At 41.4% G+C, this 20627-nt stretch overlaps 1 protein-coding gene across 3 annotated transcripts in view; it reads right to left on the bottom strand.

Annotated features, from left to right (window-relative positions):
* DLC1 (DLC1 Rho GTPase activating protein) overlaps positions 1-20627 on the bottom strand; it is a 200480-nt gene that overhangs the window by 22892 nt on the left and 156961 nt on the right. For 2 of the 3 annotated variants that reach the window (XM_036382058.2, XM_036382059.2), the window contains one exon: positions 2415-2486. In XM_036382058.2, coding sequence (XP_036237951.1) covers positions 2415-2486 — 72 coding nt within the window. Of the gene's footprint in view, positions 1-2414; positions 2487-15158; positions 15244-20627 lie in introns of those variants that run through there. The other variant, XM_036382060.2, reaches the window with a different exon arrangement.

The following is a 20627-nucleotide window of genomic DNA, read 5'->3' as shown; positions in this document are numbered from 1 at the left end:
ATTTACTGTACTCCACAGATTCCTGACTGTCATACAGGTCCTGATCTGGCATTCCTTGCACAGCTAAAACTCCCACCCAAAGCTGCTGGTTCTTCAGGGTGCACAGAAATACAAGGTCAATCTATGAGCAGACTGCTGCAGTTACACACAATTTCCCTGATCCAAGTAATTGTCTATGAATTTTTAAATTTCTATAGACTAGGAAGAATGAACTGATATTAGGAAAACAATTAAGATTGATATTAATTTCTAGAAAGGTATTTTCTAACAGAAAATGAACTCTATGAATTTTATGAAATTAATTCATTTTCTATAGCAACAGAAATGAATTCTATGTCCTTATTTTCATAGCATCATACAATAGTTTGGGTTGCAAGGACCTTAAAGTACATCTAGTTCCAAGCCTCCTGCTATAGAGAGGGACACCTTCCACTAGACCAGGTTTCTCTAAGACCCACCCAACCTTGCCTTGAACACTTTGAGGGACAGGCTATCCACAGCTTCCAGAACTGCCTCAGGAATACAAATGATAACATATTCTGCAAAATGCTAGAAATTCTGTATTTTCTACAGAAAATTGTGGTTTTAGCAAAGCAAATGGCAAATGTTTAATCTCCCATATTAAATGTACACTGCGTGGGAATACTCCATATAGGTAACTTCTCAGAACTCTTGTACTATAGCCACTTGGTATAGTACAAGGCCTCCTTCACAGGCCTCCCATTCACTGTTTTAAGTAGAAAATGCAAGTAAAGAGAGTGAGCACATTCAGCCAGTATTTTTCAGCACTGCTGATGTAAGTTTTTCCACTGGCAAAGTCATGTCTTAAAATGTCCACAGGAGAACGTGTGAGAACTTAAGTGAGAGAGGTGACGTGAAAGAAGCTGATAGTCTGCATAAGACCCTTTTTTAATGCTTAATCTATGCTATTGCTGGCTTTGTTGTTGCTGCTGCCAGGGGGGCTTGCAAAGGACAATGGTATATTGTTTTTCAGTAAAGACAGCTGTCCTTTCAATGAGTATGACTGGCCTTGTTCTCACTGCTTCTCTCTCACCTCTGTGGTCCTTTTGATGTTAGGCAGGACATGCTGTTACAAGAGAGACTTCATGTAAGTTTAGAATCTCTAGGTAGGGCAACGGTCCTACACAGGTAGGACATGTTTTCTGAATGCAAGTAATTTCTTGGGGGATTTATGTCTCAGTATTATAAGAAATCCATAAACCCACCTATTCAACTGAGAGTTTTGTCTCAGTTGTAACAAAAACTGGAAGTACAGTTCCAGCTCCATATCCCAAGAAAATCTTGGCATCTCCATTAGCATAGAAAAAAAAGGAAAGAAAAAAGAAAAAATAAAAGGAAATTTAATTTCTGAACAGGCAAAGAAAAGTTTTGCCAAGTGCAGCTTTTGGAAGTGCTATTATCATCTCATATTGCAAATGCAGCTGCAAATCAAAGCTAAACAAGATCATTTTTCAAGAAGGTCAGCTCAGCATTTGCTGTAATTTTCAGCAGTTATTCACTGTAATAATGAACTTTCTATGCTCGTTCTTACAAGCAGCAGCTGGAGTTTGCTTCATAAAAATGAAGAAGCAGTAAAGAGTGCATAATAATTTCACTGCAGTGAAAGTAATTTTAAGTAGTGTGGGGGTAAATTCTGAACAATAATATAGATATATAAAAAGCATGTCATACTTTCAAACAAACTTCTATATGCTACTCTGCATCAGAGCGTAAGAACTGTATGTTAAACCTGCAGGTTTCTAGTAGGCTGGAAAGGCAATGAAGAAAACAGTTCTCATTGAGCAAAACCTTGTAAAAGCAGACACAAAATGAGTGCATCCCAGAGAAGGACAAGTGACTGCAGGAGGCAGCCACTCCTCTGAGGAGCATCTGCACAACCACAGCTTGTACGCTCTTTTTCCCTTCACGGTGAGCCCGCGTCTAATTCCAACCCAAACCATTCTGAAGAAGCACACAGGACTTGGGAATCATGAGGCATACAGACATATCCATGCATATGCAGAATTTCCTACTACTGTTCCATTAGGAGAGCTGGCCAGTGGAGCTTTTGTATTTCTCCAAGACTGGGCTTGTAGCAGTGGCTGACTATGTTCCTTTCTGTTTTAACCAGAGGGAACATACCACAGTGGTAACCTTTACATTCGTTCTATGATGATGTTTGGAAGATTCAGACTGAAACAGAAACCTGAAACAAATTCAAAACTCCTGCATTCTTCAGAGTCTCATTGGGTTTGTTACATCTGTGTGTGTGGTGGGTGGCAGAGAGCAGCCCAGTCCTTAAAAGTCATCTCATGTACTGGAACTTCAGTGGTGCCCCTGAATCTCATTCATTGGTGAATATTCCATCTTATTGTTCAAAAGTTGCTGGGGGAGGATTGAGTTCAGGTGCCTACCTTCATAAAGCTGCGCATACTGTGGGAACCCAGCAGCCCGCAGCCAGTCACAAGCTTCCTTGGCCTCGATTTCTGAAAGAGGACAGAAACAAATCACCCTCTGATTAGTGATCTGCAGAGAAAAAGCTTCTTCTCCACCACTTCTACTATCCCCACTGCAAAATAAGCACAAAGGTTTCCAGAAACTTTGAACTGAGACACACATTTGTTTCACAGTTTGCTTTTCTTCTTGCTATCAAACTTATCTTAGATTCTGGAAAGTCACTAACGCTCAGCTGCTATTTATCAACAGCTCATCATTTTAATGGTAAGAGAAACAGGCACTAATGAAAACTGCAGCAGTTATGGATTATCCTGTACAGTATTTGTTAACACTAGAAAAAACAATCTGCAATCAACATGAGTAGTGCTTGTTCAGCAAATCTTTTGGTCCTCTTGGCACAACTCCTTTGTCTTGACAGAAATTCCTTGCAGAGCTCGCATTACTGTGCACTTTAACACCTTGTAGATAGTACTGACAGACTCAAGTCCAAGAACAACTGACACACTGTACTGCAGCTTATTCAAGCACTTATTTACTACCCAACAAGAACCTAGTTTCATTGGAAGTCTACGAGGTATTTATGAGTTATTTGGTGTATTACAGGAAGGTTTTCCTCACACTGCCCAAAACAGCATGCCACAAAATGAAATTATTCATACACATATATGTCACACAGAAAGAAAGGAGTATTAGTCTGTGAATAAACCACATACAAATTCATCTGCTACTTAATACATAGAGATAAAGAGTATGGTATCCTATTAGCTCAAACTAGGAAAATATAAAAGGTACCTAGGGTATTCTCCAAGTGTTGAAGGAATGGATTGGGCTAATTATGTTCTTCAAAAAATTCAATAAAGTGCTACTGGCAATTTAGCTCCCTGCTTAGAACTGATCAAACAAACAATGAGAAATCAGAAAGAATTAAAGTTTGTCTGGCTTTCATTATATTCACTATTCCTGATGGACCAGGAAACAAAAGCTTCATTATGCACATCTCAGTACACAATTTTGCCACCTACTTGGAGAGGATACTATGGCTACTTGCTGCAGAAAGGGGCCTGCTCAGAGTTACTCCAAATACAGGTTACTGCATACAGGGCATTAAAAAGCCAAACACAGTGTAAGTAAAATATCACAAGATTTTGTCATGCTAAGAAATAGTCTCAGTGAGATATAGGTACACAAATTGGATGAAATGGCAGGCACATTTTAGCGTCTCGAAAATGATGGCAACCCCACTCTCATTTTCCAAATTGCTACAATTGTATTAAAATATTTGTGCTTTGCCAGACTACTTTTCTAAGACACATATCCAAACCAAAGGGTTAAGGTGAGCCAAGACACAACATTCCAGATAAATAAACATCTAAAAATCCACTCCTGTTGAAGTCAGGACAAGCAGGCATTTGTGCAACTTGTGTTTGCTTCACCTTTGGGTTATGGCACCACATGAGAACAAGCACGTACAGACGTATTGACTTAGCTACTGATTAAGACAAGGCATTCTTCAATTCCAATTGCAAACTATTACAAAGTTTTGCTTAAAGTAGTATTTCAATTTCAGTATGCTAAGGAAATATGTGGGAAATTCAATAAAGAAAAAAATATTTGAAACTTGTATGGCTAAAGCAAGAACAAACAAGACGATAGATTAATACTTCAGAAGCAACTAAAGTAGCAAAGCAAAAAATCTGCAACAAATTTTTAAGACTACTTAAAATAAAACACAATATCTTATAGGTTGCATTCTGCAGAAGTGCTTGGATTGAATGAGAATTTTGCTTGATTTAAAACCAGGAAAAAAATTATCCTAGATAACAAGCACTTGGCAAAAAATGCAGGGAGATGCTTGCAGTGCAATTAAAAAAAGCGTCAGATTCCTTACTACTACAGGCACTCTTCAATGTGTTTAAATATTTGTTCACAGGTCCTTTACTGAGCACCACAGGTGTATGGCCTGTAAATTATTTCTAGAGCTAGAAAATTATGAATATGCATTCCCTGGACTTTTTTCACCATTCTCAACAGAGGCTTTGTGTATCTTTTCGCAAATGTGCCAGGGACGTTGTGGTTACATTTTATGGGCACCCACCTGTCACGGGCCTTTGGGATTTTCAGAGCATATTTGCTTTCAAAATACCTTTGAGAAGCTCCCAAGAAGTTTAGGCAATGAAACACCTGATTTTTTTCCTATCTGTCCACAAGAATTGCAGAGAACAATAAAACACAAGTGCACCTGTCCATCGATTAGGGTATGTAAATGCCTAGGGTTGGGTACAAGACAGTGCTAAGTGTTTAAAAGCCATATTTGCCCCATTTTCATAGGGCAAGTTGCAAGTCCTGGAAGAGCAAAAGGTTGCAAGTCCTGTTGCAAGCCCTTGAAAGGGTGAAGGGTTTGGAGTACTCTCCTGAACAAGGGGCCAGGCAGTGCCCTGAGGCCAGGGCTCTCTCCATCCCATCTCCACCCACACAAGCATGGTCAAGAGAGGGACATGATGGGTACTGATAACAGAGGGGAGGTGGGACCCAAAAGTGGCTCCTTTTGTTCAACTGAGGTTGGCCAAACTCAGGATTCCTCCTAGACTGTACTCCTTTGTGGTGTGACCAGACAACGGGAAAGGTAATTTTTTAACGCAGCTTTCCTATCTCAACCTTGTTGGCTACTGATGAGCCAGAGTATGAACAAAACTGTGTGTGTGTGAAATTCAGGCGGACCAGAATATAGTCAGAATCCAGCCCAAGGTACACTGAATAAGCTGCACAGAAAGCAGAGTACACTGAACAAGCTTCCTCACGATATGAGATACAAATTTAAACAGCTGAGAGCTTGTCTAGGTAAAAAGTTCATTACTGCAGCTTAACTGGAATCTGTGCTTGAGAATAATATACATGGTTAAACCTGAGGTTCTGGCCAAATCATTTAAACTACCCTAGAGGAAGAAGCTCATTCCCACAGTTTCCAAATTCCAGCTTCCAGCAGCATTAGCTCTGGGACTCTTGGTTTGCTAGCTGCCAGTTCCATATCCAAGTGGACATGAGAATATTTATGTGCAAGTCCTTGTCATCCTGATCGGTGGCAATCAAGATAATAAGAGACAAAAGAAAGAAGAACAGGTCTTCCAAAATCAGACTTTCCAACTACTTCTAAAAACATTTAGAAGGGATAGAGCATTGAATAGCCTTTGTTCAGTATCCCAGGGGACATAGGTTACAGATAATTATCTGAGCTAGGAACTCACTGCATTTGCTTGGCTGGGGCCAGCTAATAGCCACAGGGAGGAGAGGAAACTTGCAGAGGAACTCTACACTGCTTTCCAACCTATTTTAGGAAAGTCCTACTTCAGCCATGATTTGCAAAGCAATTTCTGATGAAGACCTGGCAGCTGAACTGATAAGCTGCTGCAGGCTGGTCTCACTCCCTCCTTCCCACTCCATCCCTGCAGTGCCACTTCCTTTCTGAATCTAACATCCTTGCCAGTTAAAACCTTTACAATAAACTACCACTCAGTATACATTCCAAGCAAGAAATGTATGCACAGACGTGCATCCTGTGCCCTCCCCCAGCAGCAGGAGGTTCTTTTACGAAAAACCGCTGGCAAGAAAGAAATTGTGCTATTATTTCTAAATGTCCTGATACAAAAAAAATCCAAAAAACCCAAAAAACCTCTTAGAAAGTAAACCAAAACAAATTAAAAAAACCCCACCCAAATCCCACAAACCCCAAAACCAACAATGAAGTCTTTATTCTTGGTGTCGTGTAAGCAAACAACAGGCAAATGTGTTAAAGAGGAAACAGGAAATTTTTATTGGAACCAGCTTTATTTGTTAGTCTGTTTTACAAAGCAGTCCTCCATACTCAAATCAAGGGTAGGAGTTCCTTTTGTGTATGGTTGGGAGCCATTAGTCCTTATTTACCCACTTCCAGAGGGATTAGGAGAACTCAATTCTTCCCCAGAGTAGTAAATGAAAATGGAAAAGTCTAACTTCCCTTTTTGTTAAACTTTGGTTAATCCTGGTTCCTGGCCTTGTAAGTTTGCAAGTTTAGACCTTCAGAGTAAAAATATCTCAATTGACACCTTGTTTGAAACTGCAGTTGCAGAAGGGAGAACTGTAAGATGTCTATAGTCTTTTGTTTTATGATACCTTCTCTCCTATAGAAAAGAAAAACCCCACAGTGATGCTGCAATAACATTCTTCAGAAAAAAATCATCATAGCAGTCCAGTTAAGACAGCAACAACATTTACTTTCATTCTTCTTTTTCACTTCCATGAAATAACATGCAATTTAAACATTAGCTCTTTCAGGGTCTTCAGGACAAGGTGCAAAGCAGATGTATCTTTGTACAGTCATGCATTGACTCAATTTTCACCTAAGTGCTAAACATCTTATGAACAGTTTTTCCAAGCAGATGGTTTCCTCTTGCCTCAACTCAGCCACCTTTACAATCATATTAGCACCTCCACACATCAGTTCTACCCATCTCACCTTTTGGCTCTGTTAAGAGAGCAGCTCGTAAAAACCTGTAGTGAAACTGATAAAATCAGCACTGTCAAAATCAAATTTAAGAAAAAAATGGGCTTCACTTCTGAAGGTTCACTTCAATGTCCTACATAGCAACTGGTTTTTTTGAGCTTCTTAATTGCATCTTGGTCCTTATTTTTAAGTAAGTTATTCTAGTTGAAATTCACTATTTGACTTTTCTTTCAGAAGAGAGAAAAAAAAAAACCTTGTAGAAATTGAATATAAAATTATCTTCCTGAATTAGTTTGCTGGAGAGGCTCTCACATACAGTGCATAGAATGATTCCAGACTTTCATGAAAGCTGGACATGAACACACTATCTCCTTACTTCAATGTCTAAAACTCCATAATCTATCTGCATATTTCCTGAGGCACAGAGGAGCTCACGGAGCACAGAAAGCACAAAGGATTCTTCCCATCCAGGACTGATGGTCCAGTTTAATGGCTGCAAATAGCTGGCATGCTCTTTTTCTGTCTATATCAGAAATTACCTCTCCCTACCTGTCACATCCCTCTGAAACTTCTGGTGCTTTGCAAAATTTTTGTTCAACTCAAAAGCACTGTCCTGAGCTACTAAGAAACTTGAGATCATTCAGGATCATTTTTTTTAAGACCAGCTGTGGTATATGTGAGAAATACTCTTCTTTGGATAGAATTCCACTGCCCAAGTACAAGCAATCATTTTTCCTAGTGCTTGAATCCCTGACATGTGAATTGTGGTCCCAACATTAGATCTGATCAGACTACCCAACCACTCAGTCTACAGATACATGAACACAGATGTGAAACCTGAGACAAACCGGGGAAATAACTGCACTGTGGCAGCTGTCTACAAATGAGCAGTGCAGGCATTGAAAATGATAAATCAGCTCTGTGTAATGTCATATGCCTGCAGCCCTTTAAAGTTGGGACAGTATGACTGACTTCCTAAGAGTAAGCCTGTTATGTGTCCAGGGCCACAGATGGTTTCCACTTTGAAGATATGCGACTGTTGCTTGAAAATAATTAAATTCCTTCTCATAAGTCTGTTTTTTCTCAAACTTATATCGTTTAATATTCCTTAGGCAGTATCATTAACTTAGTGCTCCACACCTTTCAAGAAAGCAGCACATAGCAAGGACTAAAGAAAGCAAAAATATAATTAGTGAAGAACAGCATTTTATAAAGATAATGCACTCAAACACAAACTTGGGAAGTTTGTCAATAAATGTTATACCACTAAAAATGACAGCATTCTGAAAATCCCATTAAAAGCTCTTGCCAAATTTCTAACACACGTGGAATTTCTTCTACTTCTAGGAGAACCATCTAATCATATACAACTGTTCTAGAATAACAGTCTGACACATTCAGTCCATGAAGGATGCATTTCTGAAAGACAGTGAGATCAAGAGAATATAAAGCACAGCTTTTGAACTCATTATGAGCTTGCTGGTTTTGAAGTGAAAGCTAACCACCTTCCCAAGAGAGTAACTTTTCTCCTTTCACCTTTAAAGTGCAAGTTACATTTTGCATTTGCAGCTGCCTTTTTTGATGTGCTCCTCTGTTTCAGTGTGCTTCAATTTACCTTCTACAGTCAAACAATACATGCTGTGACCTCCATTTACTGCTGCCTGCCTCAGCAATCAATTTGAGCCAGTGTGGATGCATGTGCAATTTTAAGAAAATACCTCTTATTAAAAACTTTCAGAGGGATGGGGAGAGGGGGACTCACAAATTCTTAAGGCAAACCATATATGACACCAAATACATATACTGCTTCCTAGTCATAAAACCCCTAGAAACAGTGATGAATGTTACTCAGATATTCCACAGCCATATGATGACGACTAAAAAAATACTCTCTTTGTGTTGTCTCCTGCTGGCTTTGGGTTAAACATGGGACTGACAGGCTTTTTCAAGTTACAGAGCCTTGAAGCAAGACAGTAACTATGCAGTTGATGTTATGTATAAACCACAGGACACTGGAAGAAGAAACAGAGTATGTTTGGAATTTGTGTGGGAACAGATGAAGAAGTAAGGAAACAGATGTTTAAGATCATATATTGATGTTTTCTCTGAAAAAAAAAGCAGGAAGCTTGAACACTGCCCCTTTTTTTTTTTTTGGTCAGCAGAACTTTTGAAAAAAGCAAATGGCTTACTTCCACTGATAGGATTTCAGTTTGTTTATTTCCTTATTGATGAAAGCTAAATAAAAATAAAAATTTTAAAAAAAAGAATGTGACTGGTTTCCAAAATATCTACAGAGGTGTATGTTGGCTGTATGTACCTTCCCTCCTTCCCAACTATGCCAAATTACAGAATATAGTACTTTTAATTGCTCACTAATACTCTTGCTAGCACAGCAAGCACAATACTGCTTTTGTGGACCAAAATCTAATTATTAAACTTGAATCTCTTTTTCATAGTCTTCAGCATATCAAAATCACTTCAGAACTTTTTCAGCTCACAACATAAAAAGAGAAACAATTTGTTGAAAGTATATCAAACATTTAGAGATTGAGACTACCCTTGTTAAAATCAATGGGGGCCTCCGTAAATTTCAGAGGACTTAACTAGGACTTTCCCAGCAAGGATCCACAGATCTCTAGACCCACAGGTCTCTAAAACCCAGCAAAACTTTTGCAGGAATAAATGGGGTCAGTTTCGCTATTTTTAGCATGGAGAGAAACCCAGGTTTTTATCAGAGCACAAGAAAGGACAGTGGCCTATTTCAGGAGGTCAGAGAGGCACAACCATCACCTCCAGAGCATGCCCTGGCTGGCAAGAGGTCCTTTCCTCTGTCAAGAGGACCAAGCACAACTGATTACCTCTGAAAAGCACCAAATCAACATCATTTCAGGATCTAATAAAGGGCCACTGAAATAAAGGATATTCCCCATGTGTCTGTCAAGCCCTTTCCCTATACACTTTGTAACAGATTGCAATTACTGCTCATTTTCACCCCACTAAATATGCTTCTAGCTTCCTAAGGTTAGCTGCATTACTTGCTACCTTGTTGAAGACTTTGGGAAAGCATGCTCTACCTCACAAAAGAATCACACAACTCCTAGTTTACACTGCAAGTTAATAATTTATTCCTAAATAGGGTTTTGTTTTATTTTGTTGATGTTTTGTGTTGCTTTTGGTTTTATTTTTTTTTTACATTTTGAGCATGTAAAAAAAAGGAGAATTCAGAAATAAATTTAAAAACCAATTGATCTGAAGATAAAAACTAACTTTGTTTAATCAGAAAACTACAGCTTGATGTGGCAGTTTTCCTGTCATATAACAACTCTTTTTATAGGTTAAAGATGGTCTTCTCCCATCTTGTTTTTAAGAAGGTTCACAGATAAAGAGGAAAAAGATGTCAAATGACTTAAAAAACCCTCAAGAAATAATTGGGCACGTGGGTTATTTATCTGGCCTGCTTAACACAGGGTGGTCTTGGAGGAGGATTATTTGGGGCAGAGAAAGCAGTTAGTCAAATCCTCTGATGGAGGTCATGTTGACAGATTCCTGAGTGAGAACCAAATCCTCCTCCAAAGAGTGGGAAATAGAAGATGACTTTAACCTTCTCTTCTCTCAGAAATTACTTGGTCAGCATGACCTTTGAGAACATACTGAAGGGCAAACATTAACTGTTGCTAGTCCCATGCCCAGCACTAAAATGCACCAATTGCCCCTGTCTGCAAGCTTGTGGTGTGCAAAGCTCAGCTCAAAGGCTCATTCAGCTCCAAAGGGAGGCAAAGGTGAGCAGGCCCAGCATGACAGGTACTTCATCTAAAAAAGGCACAAAATGTGAGCTACCTGTTCAGATCTAGGAAATAACAATGCTGTAAGAACTGATCTGAACTGGCTCAACAGTTCCTACAAAAGAAAATAGATTTTCTAGACAGTTACTTCTTTGAGCTTGTAACCTCAAAACTATCCATGCATGTAGGAAGAACTGTCTGGAAGAATGACTGCCTTTCCATCATAACCATTTACAGTTAACCTCATTGATGATCCAGTCCCAAACTATATTGTATCATCCTGTGGGGATGATACAACACTAGATACAAAATACCACTGACAGTGAACAGCCCAGCATAAAGCTAATTGCATCACAGACAAATGCCTTCTTCCCTGATGCAGAATTAAAGATGTAAACATGGATTTTTCCAAAGCAAATATTACTATGAATGTCCTGTTTTTAGATAGTAGAGACAGTTGCAGTATTGTCTGTGATACTGCATACTTGAAAATGCTTCTCTCAATACAAGATCTAGTGGTCACATTTTGTATGGATGGAAGAAGAAGGAAAGTTAAAACAGATCATGAAGCTTTACACTGGAAAGTTTCTTCTGTCTTATGAGCACAGGAAATCTGTTCTTACAATTCATGGAGAACAGAGGGAAGAGTGGCTAGCAGGACATCAAATTCTATGGGTCCACAGGGTCACAGAGACATCATCCCCAAAATGCAAAAATGCGATGGGAGAGGAGGGCAGAGGGGCGTGCATTGTTGATAATCTAAATAATTTACTGAATAATCTGATAATTTACTGAAACTTCAGTAAATTATAAGAACAGGTCTGGGAAGGTCAAACTGTGTCCACCACTGGCTTCAGCAACTGTCTTTCCAGCATCTACTCAGGAATCATTCTTAGTACAGACCACTGCATTTGAATAGAAATATTTAGACAACTATAAAAAAATATATTTAAACCCAGATCTACAGAACTCTGCACCCTTTAGACTTTGACAAAAATGCCCCACAAGAAATAAGTGAGCCATCCTATTGTGTCTTTATAAGGAGAGACCAGATAACATTTTTTTCCTGATCCTGTCTCACCTACCACAGTCCTTCCCAAGGGAAACAAATACTAGACAATATTTGAAAGAATATTCATCCTAAGAAATAAAAATGCTTGTCACACTCTATAACTTTCAGATAATGAAACTGAATGAATTACAGCCAGGTGGCTAAGTCATTCTCAACTCTCAACTCTCAACTGGTTCTGCCAGTTTTGCCAATGGTACACTGTACTAGCAGATCTACTGATTTCAAAGATGAGCTGAGTGGGATAGGGTAGCACTGTCAGCAAGAATGGCCAAGTAAGTGTCCAGTAAAAAGAACCAGAAAGTTCCACTCACAGCCCAGTCCTGTGCCTTTCATTAAAATTTCTCATCATTGAAGACAGAATTTGTTTTTTTCCTTTGAACAGGAGGAGGGAAAATAGATGAGAAAATAAATAAAAAAAGAAAACAGCAACAACAACAACAACAACACTTTGCAAAAAACTTTGGAAATCAAAAAACATGCAAGACCCTGATACCCTGCACCATGGAGAATTACTGATTTCTTAGATACAAGCAAGAAATATGCCTGGAATTGCTGAAATTACCAAAATTGCTGTATATCTACACTTACTACATTACTGTATAGAATATAGAATTTTGTAATTAATTTACCTTGAAACACCAAGATTCAAACCGTAAGCAGAACAATATGGTATGCAAAGAATATAAATTACACAGGGCATCATGTCCTTATTTAGTGGAGATCAAACTAGCAAATTTTCTGTGAACTGCATATCATTTGATTGCTGTATTTCTATAACATGCACAGGAAGGAAGGGGAAACATCTGAAGTTATTTTTATTTCCCCAAGTCTTGTGGCTATACTGTATGAATGCTAGGGTGGGTCTGGCATTGTCTGAAATGTGTCAGGGTCCTTTTGCATAGCCTCATTTCCTTCTTCCTGTCGCTAGGAAGGATAGTTAAGCATGAAAAGTGCTTGTTTACTGTACAGGACCATCCTGTTAAGCACATGAGTTCTCTTCCTCTGTCTCCTTTTAACCAGCCGAGGGTGCATTGTGTTGTGCTCAAGCTGGTAGCAAAACTCCCATCAGAGGAGAATTGGAAGAGAAGTCTGAATCTCTCAAGAAGCCCAAACATAACATACTGTGGTATTCTGCCTAGAAAAAGAAAATTTATAGTGCAAACTGCATCTCTAAATATTTGTGGAACTCATAAATTCACATGCCTCAAACAAACCACTGCCTAGAATGTAATGAAACAGAAGAACCAGAAAAGTAAAACCGAGCCACCTCATCTCCTTTTTCTAGGAATCTTAATATAAGCATTGAAAATCAGTGAATGAGTACAACTACAGTACCTTTTTCCTACACCCCAACAGAGGCAAAATACACTGGGCATTTTTAAGTTTCCATGAGCAGCATCAGTCTTCCTCTCTGGCCCAGCAAGGGCAGCTGCAGAAGTAGCTGGGAAGACCCTGACTCAAGAATTAAAATTCCTAGACTGAGTCTACACTAGTGAAAAATAAAACCAAATAAAACCACCAGATATGTTCTTGCTGTTCATTACCACTTAGAAATAATATTTTATGACATGTAGGAAGTTAAAACCTTGTGGTGTTTAAAACAATGTATTAGCGCTTCCTTTTGATTAAAAAAAGTGTCAGTTAACAACCCAAGTTATTTTAAAAGAAGATGGGATCAAGAATTCCTAGAGGTCACATAGCTCCAAATGCTCGGATTTCTATGAACTTGTAGATGAAAAGAATCTTGTCAAAACAATATCTACATCTTCTCTTACATATACTTTGTTCCATAATCAAAGAATCTCAGTCCTAATTATGATCCCATCAGCAAACTGAAGTAGTAACCCAAACCCATTAATCTGAGGGACATCCATCCCACTTCCTGGCCATGTCAGCCTTTTTGTTTTTGTTGATTCTACTGGAGATGCAGAGCAGGATGCCTAGGGGACAGCAGTAATAAACACCTGATAGATACACTATTGTAGGCTACAGCTGTGGCATCAACAGACACACCTAATACCAACTCCATGTGCTGTCAGACAGCAATGGCCTGCTTGCCAGACAGATGCTGAATCAGTCTGGCACTGAACTGTTGACAGATTCATACTCAGAGGCTCACAAGAAATCTGCCTATTATCTTCCTTAAGTTCACTACAAATAGCCTTAAAACATAACCTGACTCAGAGAATTGTTATTGAACTGCTGTCAGGAATTTCTTGATCAGGGCAGGGCAATTCAAACAGATCACACTTACTCCTGTAAAAAAAATAAAATAATTGAGGGCTAAGATAAAAGTGCATTCCTCAGTCTTTCAAATCAGGTGTGTTAAGTACTATGACACATCAGCAGAACCTTCTGACTTAGCTAAATACATTGTTTAAATGTAGTTATTTCTTCAAATTTTCCCAAAGAGAATATGAGGGGGCAAAAAAAACAGAACACCAATAGTACCAATAGTAAGTGCCTTGTGAGGCAAGAGAGCTCATTAGGTTAATGGCAACACATCGCTCAACAACTTTACGGTTTCGGTCGAACTAAGTCATTGCTGTGGTTTGCAGAGAAAGGGAGGGTGACACGGAACGTAAAACTGACCGACTGGAAAACGGCATCGGCTTTCTGTTTTCCTCGAGAAGGGAAAAAGGAAGAGGGGGGTAGGGGCGAGCCCGTCTGGCAGGAGGTGCTGCTCCTCCACCGGGATCAAAGCCGCCGGGGGTGACATCAGGGCTGGCCACCGCCGCACAGGAGGAGCCACTGGGCTCCTGGAGGCACTGGGCTAATTACGGAAAACTTCAAAAGGAACTCGACGGTTCCCGTCTCGCAAGGGCTCCCAAAAAAAGAAAAAAAGCCACCCAAAATAGAGAAAGACTAAAACTGGGGGGGGGGGGAAGAGGAAACGGAAAAAATCCAAAAAAACCCAACCAAAACCAACCCACCGAAAAAGAAAGATGCGCCACGGGGTTCTTCAGGGAGCGGCCGCATCCCGAGCGGCGCTCCGCGCCCGCGGTGCCTCCGCTCCTGCGCTGTTAACCCTTTCGGCCGCGCTCCCGAGCACAGCCCCGCGGGCGCTCCCCAGACACAGCAGCAACCCCGGGCTCCCGCAGCGCTCCCGTCTCACCTGGGGCTGCCGCCGCCCCGACGGCGCTCCTCACCCGCGCACACGGACGGGCGGCGGGGCCAAGCGCCCCGCGGGACGGGGCAGCCGCCCCCTGCCAGCGCTGCTTTCCCGGCTCCTGCGGGACAACAGGAGCGGGATCCCGTCCCCCTCTGCCCCATGCGCTGCACCGCGGCACTTTCCGCCAACGCCGCCCGCGATGCGCGGAGCTGCGCCTCCCGGCGCAGAGCCGCCACCCCCAAAACGAGCCGAGCTTACGTGTGAGGATCATGGTCTCCGCCGGCCGCGGTGGCTCCGCGGGGCTGCCTGCGGGGCCGGCTGGCTGCGTCCCTGCCTGCCTGCCCGCCTGCCTGCACGGCGGCGGCGGCTCGCAAGTGACACCGGCCGGGAGCAGCGAGCCCCCGCCCGCCCGGCCCCTGCACCGCCCCCGGCCCGCCCCCGGCCCCGGCCCCGCTCCGCGCCCCCGCCGCGCCCGCAGAGACCCCCGAGCGCGGGCACGCGGCGGCAGAGAATGGTGACACTCGCGGACACACCGCACACACCGCACACGCAGCCTGCACACGCTCACGCACACGCACACATGCACACGCACCCCTGCACACGCTCATGCACACACACACATGCACACGCTCACGCACACACACACATGCACACGCACCCCTGCACACGCTCACGCGCACACACACACACACACACATGCACACGCACCCTGCACACGCTCATGCACACACACACACACACACACACATGCACACGCACCCTGCACACGCTCACGCACACACACACATGCACACACATGCACACGCACCCCTGCACACGCTCACGCACACACACACATGCACACACATGCACACGCACCCCTGCACACGCTCACGCACACACACACATGCACATGCACATGCACCCCTGCACACACACACACACACATGCACACGCACCCCTGCACACGCTCACGCACACATGCACACGCACCCTGCACACGCTCATGCACGCACACACATGCACACGCTCACGCACACACACACACACACACACACATGCACACGCACCCTGCACACGCTCACGCACACGCACATGCGCACGCACACCAACGTGCACACACACATACTCACCCCTCTCCGCTGTCCCTCCACTGCACGTCTGGGGAGTCCAGGGGAATGACAGAAACCAAAGGTAACGTGCTCAAAAACGGCATAAAGGCTCCTGTGCCTTTTGTTCCTTTGGTTTCTAATGGCTGTCAGCTCTTGCGGTGGCCAGGTTTATAAAAAGCAGTCAGCAAAGCTCTCAATACTTTTCCCAGGAAACACAGAGAGGAGAGTTGACTGAAAAGGCATCATGGCTCGTTGGTGTTACAGATTGGAGAGGTTTGGAATGGCCTGAGCAGCCCAAGGCATGGGGGATGCTGAGCCTTCAGCCAGAAGCAAGCCATGCAGGATGACCAGGGCAGGCCAGTCCCTCCCTCTCCAGACAGCATGCTGAAGAGTGCTGTGAAATTTTAGAATTCTTGAGCACCATCAAAGACTCAGTCTGAACCTGGATGGAAAACATTTTTCCTATGGGGACCACAGAACAGTGATAGGCGAGTCTTGGAGATAGTGAAGTAAGCCTGGCTTCATAACTATGTGTCTGGCAGTCACTGCCTACACTACTTACTCCCCTTTGTATTTTGCAAAGTTTTTTTAAAATTCTTTTTGCTTGGTTGACACATGCAGGACTGTAAAACAGCACAAACCAGGTACTTTTGAGCAGCTGCCAAACTATAAGCATGGAAAAAAGTATTGTGAAAATTTGAAAATATCTGGACCCTGTCAAAGATTATGATTGGTTCATTTTCTTCCAAGCCAACATCATATTTTGTATTCATTAGTGTTATTCTAATGTTCAGTTGTCATTTCTGCACTATGAATACAGATATAAAGTATACATAGTGAGAAGCTTGAGCTGGCAATTTCCTGAAGATGGAGAATAAACATCTCCCCCTTCTAGGAGGAGGAGGAGGCTGTAAACTGTGGCCAACTGGCCATTATAGTGTTTTTTCTGGAAACCCCTACACAGCTCTAGATCATTAATTTACTTTAATAGCCCAGAAGAGGATGGAAATGCACTATATCTTCAAGCTTAACTTTACATATGTTACCTGCTTAATCAATTACCTCTTCATATCTAACCTGGCTTATTGCACTTTTTGGCATAGCCACATTTACCTTCATTTTTGAATGTTTCTTGTAAGGTCAGGATATATGTTGATTAGATAGGTCAGGCACGTAAAATGTTAATTCCTAACTCTACCATGGGGAAAACAGACATATGCTATGCCCCAGCTGTTGAACAGCCAAAGTAATCCCAATCTAATTGGCTTTCTGTATGTATTGTCTTTCATTTTATGCAGTCGGTAGACTAGTAAGTGTCAGAGTAGTCCTGACGAGATGAAATATATTGGTTGCATATTGTGTGTGATTTTCAGTCTGAATTCCAGGGGAAAAAAAAAGGAGAAGAAATTTCTCCAATAAATATCCTCAAAAGGAAGTGGGTGGGGGGAAATGAAAAAAAAAAAAATTACCAAGAACATATAGGGAAACATGCTGGCCCAAAGGCATTTCTATCACAATAATAATGCTGGAACCAGGAGACCACCAAGTGTCAAGTTAATAACCTCTGTAAAAATCAGGGTTTGTTCCTGTAAACACAGACTGCCTAGGCTGCTTCCTGGACCAAGCCTTCATTTTGTATAGGAGGCTTTTGTATAGGACCCACAGGAAGCTTTTGAAGGAGGAGAGAATGGACTTCACAGAAAAAATGGGAAAGGTTGGGGCAACTTGGCATTGTGAAAGGGAACTCAAAAAAATCTAAAAATGAGATGAGACACGTACAATAGTGAAGTAAAATCCAAATTGAGAGGGTCGTGTGATAGTAGCAAATCATGAATTTGAAGTCAGAGATTCATTTGAGGATTCTGAGAGGGGTGAGTGATAAGATCGGTGAATACTTGACAAATGTGTCCCAGACACAGAAGATGGGAAACTCTCAGTAATTAAATCAAGGGTTATCATTCTCCCCTCTACCACTCTGTTAAATAGCAAATGAAGGCTGTTTAATGATGATGCTGACAATGAAACACTATGCTTGTGCTTTAGTTCAGCTCTCCTGTCTACTTGCAAATCTAATTAGCTTCCACAGTAAAGGAGGAATCTCCATCCTCATTCAGTCTCTGCAGCCATGTCAGAAACAGTGACTTTTGTGATGGAACAGTCTGTCTGTTTGGATCATTGCTAAATAGATGCTGGAGGATTATCACTGACCTGGATTAGATTCTTGCTGGTAATCTAAAAGAGAAAGGCTTTGATTGTAGTTTGTTATCAACTGCTGAAGACACACAGTCACTGGGGCTTGCATTTTAACTTGGAATTCTATAGGGCTGCTTAAGCAGGCGTATTTTTGGAGCTGAAGCAAGACACCAGTCTCACATTTGCTGTAAAACGTGCTCAGAGGAACATTCCACCTGAGGCATGGGTGTTTAACAGGCTACAAACACCCTAATCACTCATCCGGCTTTAAAGAGTGTTGTGAAATCAGAAGAGCTTTGGCCTTTAATATTTTTATTTCTTTATCTCTCTGGCTATTCAAAGAGCAGGCAGCTGCCTGACAGAGACACAGGGTTTTGGAAGTAGCCTGCCTAAGAGGATTGTTTCTGTGGAGTACTGTTATCCTTAATGCAATCAATGAGCTCTTGCTGGATGGTAAAGTATTGTAAAGGGTTGCCCGACAGGCACAATTACTCAGTTTAAAAGGTGAATTCTCCTTCTGTTGTAACTGCATAAGGGAGTGATTTGCAGGAAGGCATCTAATAATAAGGACTTGATTGTCCTCTGCTTTCCCTCCCAGGCCCAAATGCCTTAATAGTTAACTGTACTTTTTCTTCTAAATAGTGCAGTGCACAGAGGAGTTCCAATTCACAATTAGTCAACTGACCTGCTGGTACAAACACAGGATTGTCAGACACATGACTGCAATTCTAAATGCTAGTATTAATATCCTCTTAGCAACAGCATGATAGATTATGGAGCACTTTCAAACTGAGTTTCCAGGCCTCTGGTTCTGGGCTTGGATTCCTTCTCGACTGGGCTATATCTGTATGTAGTATTTCCACAATCCAAAGCACTTTCATGTTCCAACCATTGCCGGTGAAATAATTAAGTGTGAATTTTCTAGCACTTGACTTTGCTGAAAAGTAATTACTTTAAGAAGTCTGTAATTGTTCAGGCCTCTTGACAAAGTGTTTGCACTATCACTTTGCAGAGATAAGTGAAACTAACAGGGCCTTGCTTCCAGAGAAGGAAAGAAATGGTTTCACCTCCTTGAGAGTCACAAAATGAAAGAAAGCATCTACCCAAAATGCTTTTTCACAAAATACATAGTAAATTCACTATATTGCACAAACAGAGGTGCTGCTCTACAGCATTTAATTTATGAGCTCTCTGGTCTAGAAATCTTCCTATAAAAATGAACACTATTGGAAATGTTACCAGCTTGTCATATATATTAGACTCTTGTTACTGATCCCAGGCAACATTCCCACCCACCTAGTTGGGTGTTTCCCCCCTTTTTTTAAAGAGCAAAAAAACAATAAAGATAATTAACCTTGGCTTATTCTTTATGGTCCATATAAGCAGCTATTTTAAAACAAGAGGTAAGAGCTCTGTGCTTTTGCCTACTTTTGAATGCCATCAAACACTGTGAGTTCAACAGTTCAGGCTGGAAATGAAATAACCAAGTTAACACTGTATTTAAGAAAGGCTCTATTTCTAAAGGTAAAAGAGAATAAGAAACAAAAATATAATCAATTGACAAAGATACAATATGATAAAATATAAATATGGAAAAATAAAATAGGGGAGAAAATCAGTATTTTCATTCCATTTTAAGCAGAGAGGATAAGCTCTTTAGCTTACATGGAATACCATTGGTTTATAGAAATTGATGGAGATGTGGGGTCTCTCTCCCATATTGTGGTTAAGATGCTGTCACAGGTGAAGGTTTATTTTTGAAGACTGCAAAATTTTCTGCTGTTAATGGGTCAACCTTCCCTTCAATTAAAAGCTATATTTTTACCTTAAAAAGGCAATTCACCTTGCAAAATAACCAACTGAATTTAATGTTCAAGAGAGTAGGGAAAGTAGGTAAACTAAACCTTATCTAGAAGAAGGACTTAGAGAAGCATAGCTAGAATTTCCAACCTGTGATGAGAACTCAGAGATGATGTATGGCTTGTGACACATAGAAGTTCTTCTTCCTTATATTTAGAAAAATTCAGAATAACTGCACTATACTGATAAAGACAGCATCTGTAATGGATTGCTTCTTCACAAAACGGAATCTTAACCTGAAATTGTCAGGATTAAAACCTCTGCATTATGTGGTCAAAATGGTTGTGTAAGTGAGACCTAATGGATATGCAAGTTAAGGGGGACTGACTGTGTTACACTACATTAGAGAAAGCTGTAATGAAGGTTTGTCTTGGCCAAGGCACCATCCCTAGGTTTAGTGGTGGTAATTGCCTTGGTGGCTGTGTGGCAGCAGAGTGGCACCAGGAGTCATCTCCAAGCCCTCTCCTTCCTTTGTGGGTCATTTAAAAGGAGACATCAGTGCCCAAGTCTCACCCCAGTTCTCTTCCTCCACTTCACAGTGTGCAATCAAGTGTGAGAGGAAGATGGCACAAAGGATTCTTTT

This window comes from Molothrus ater, chromosome 4, assembly GCF_012460135.2.
Source record: "Molothrus ater isolate BHLD 08-10-18 breed brown headed cowbird chromosome 4, BPBGC_Mater_1.1, whole genome shotgun sequence".
Lineage (NCBI taxonomy): Eukaryota > Metazoa > Chordata > Aves > Passeriformes > Icteridae > Molothrus > Molothrus ater.
Note: the sequence above shows the minus strand (reverse complement) of the source record. Positions and strands in the feature narration are given on the sequence as shown.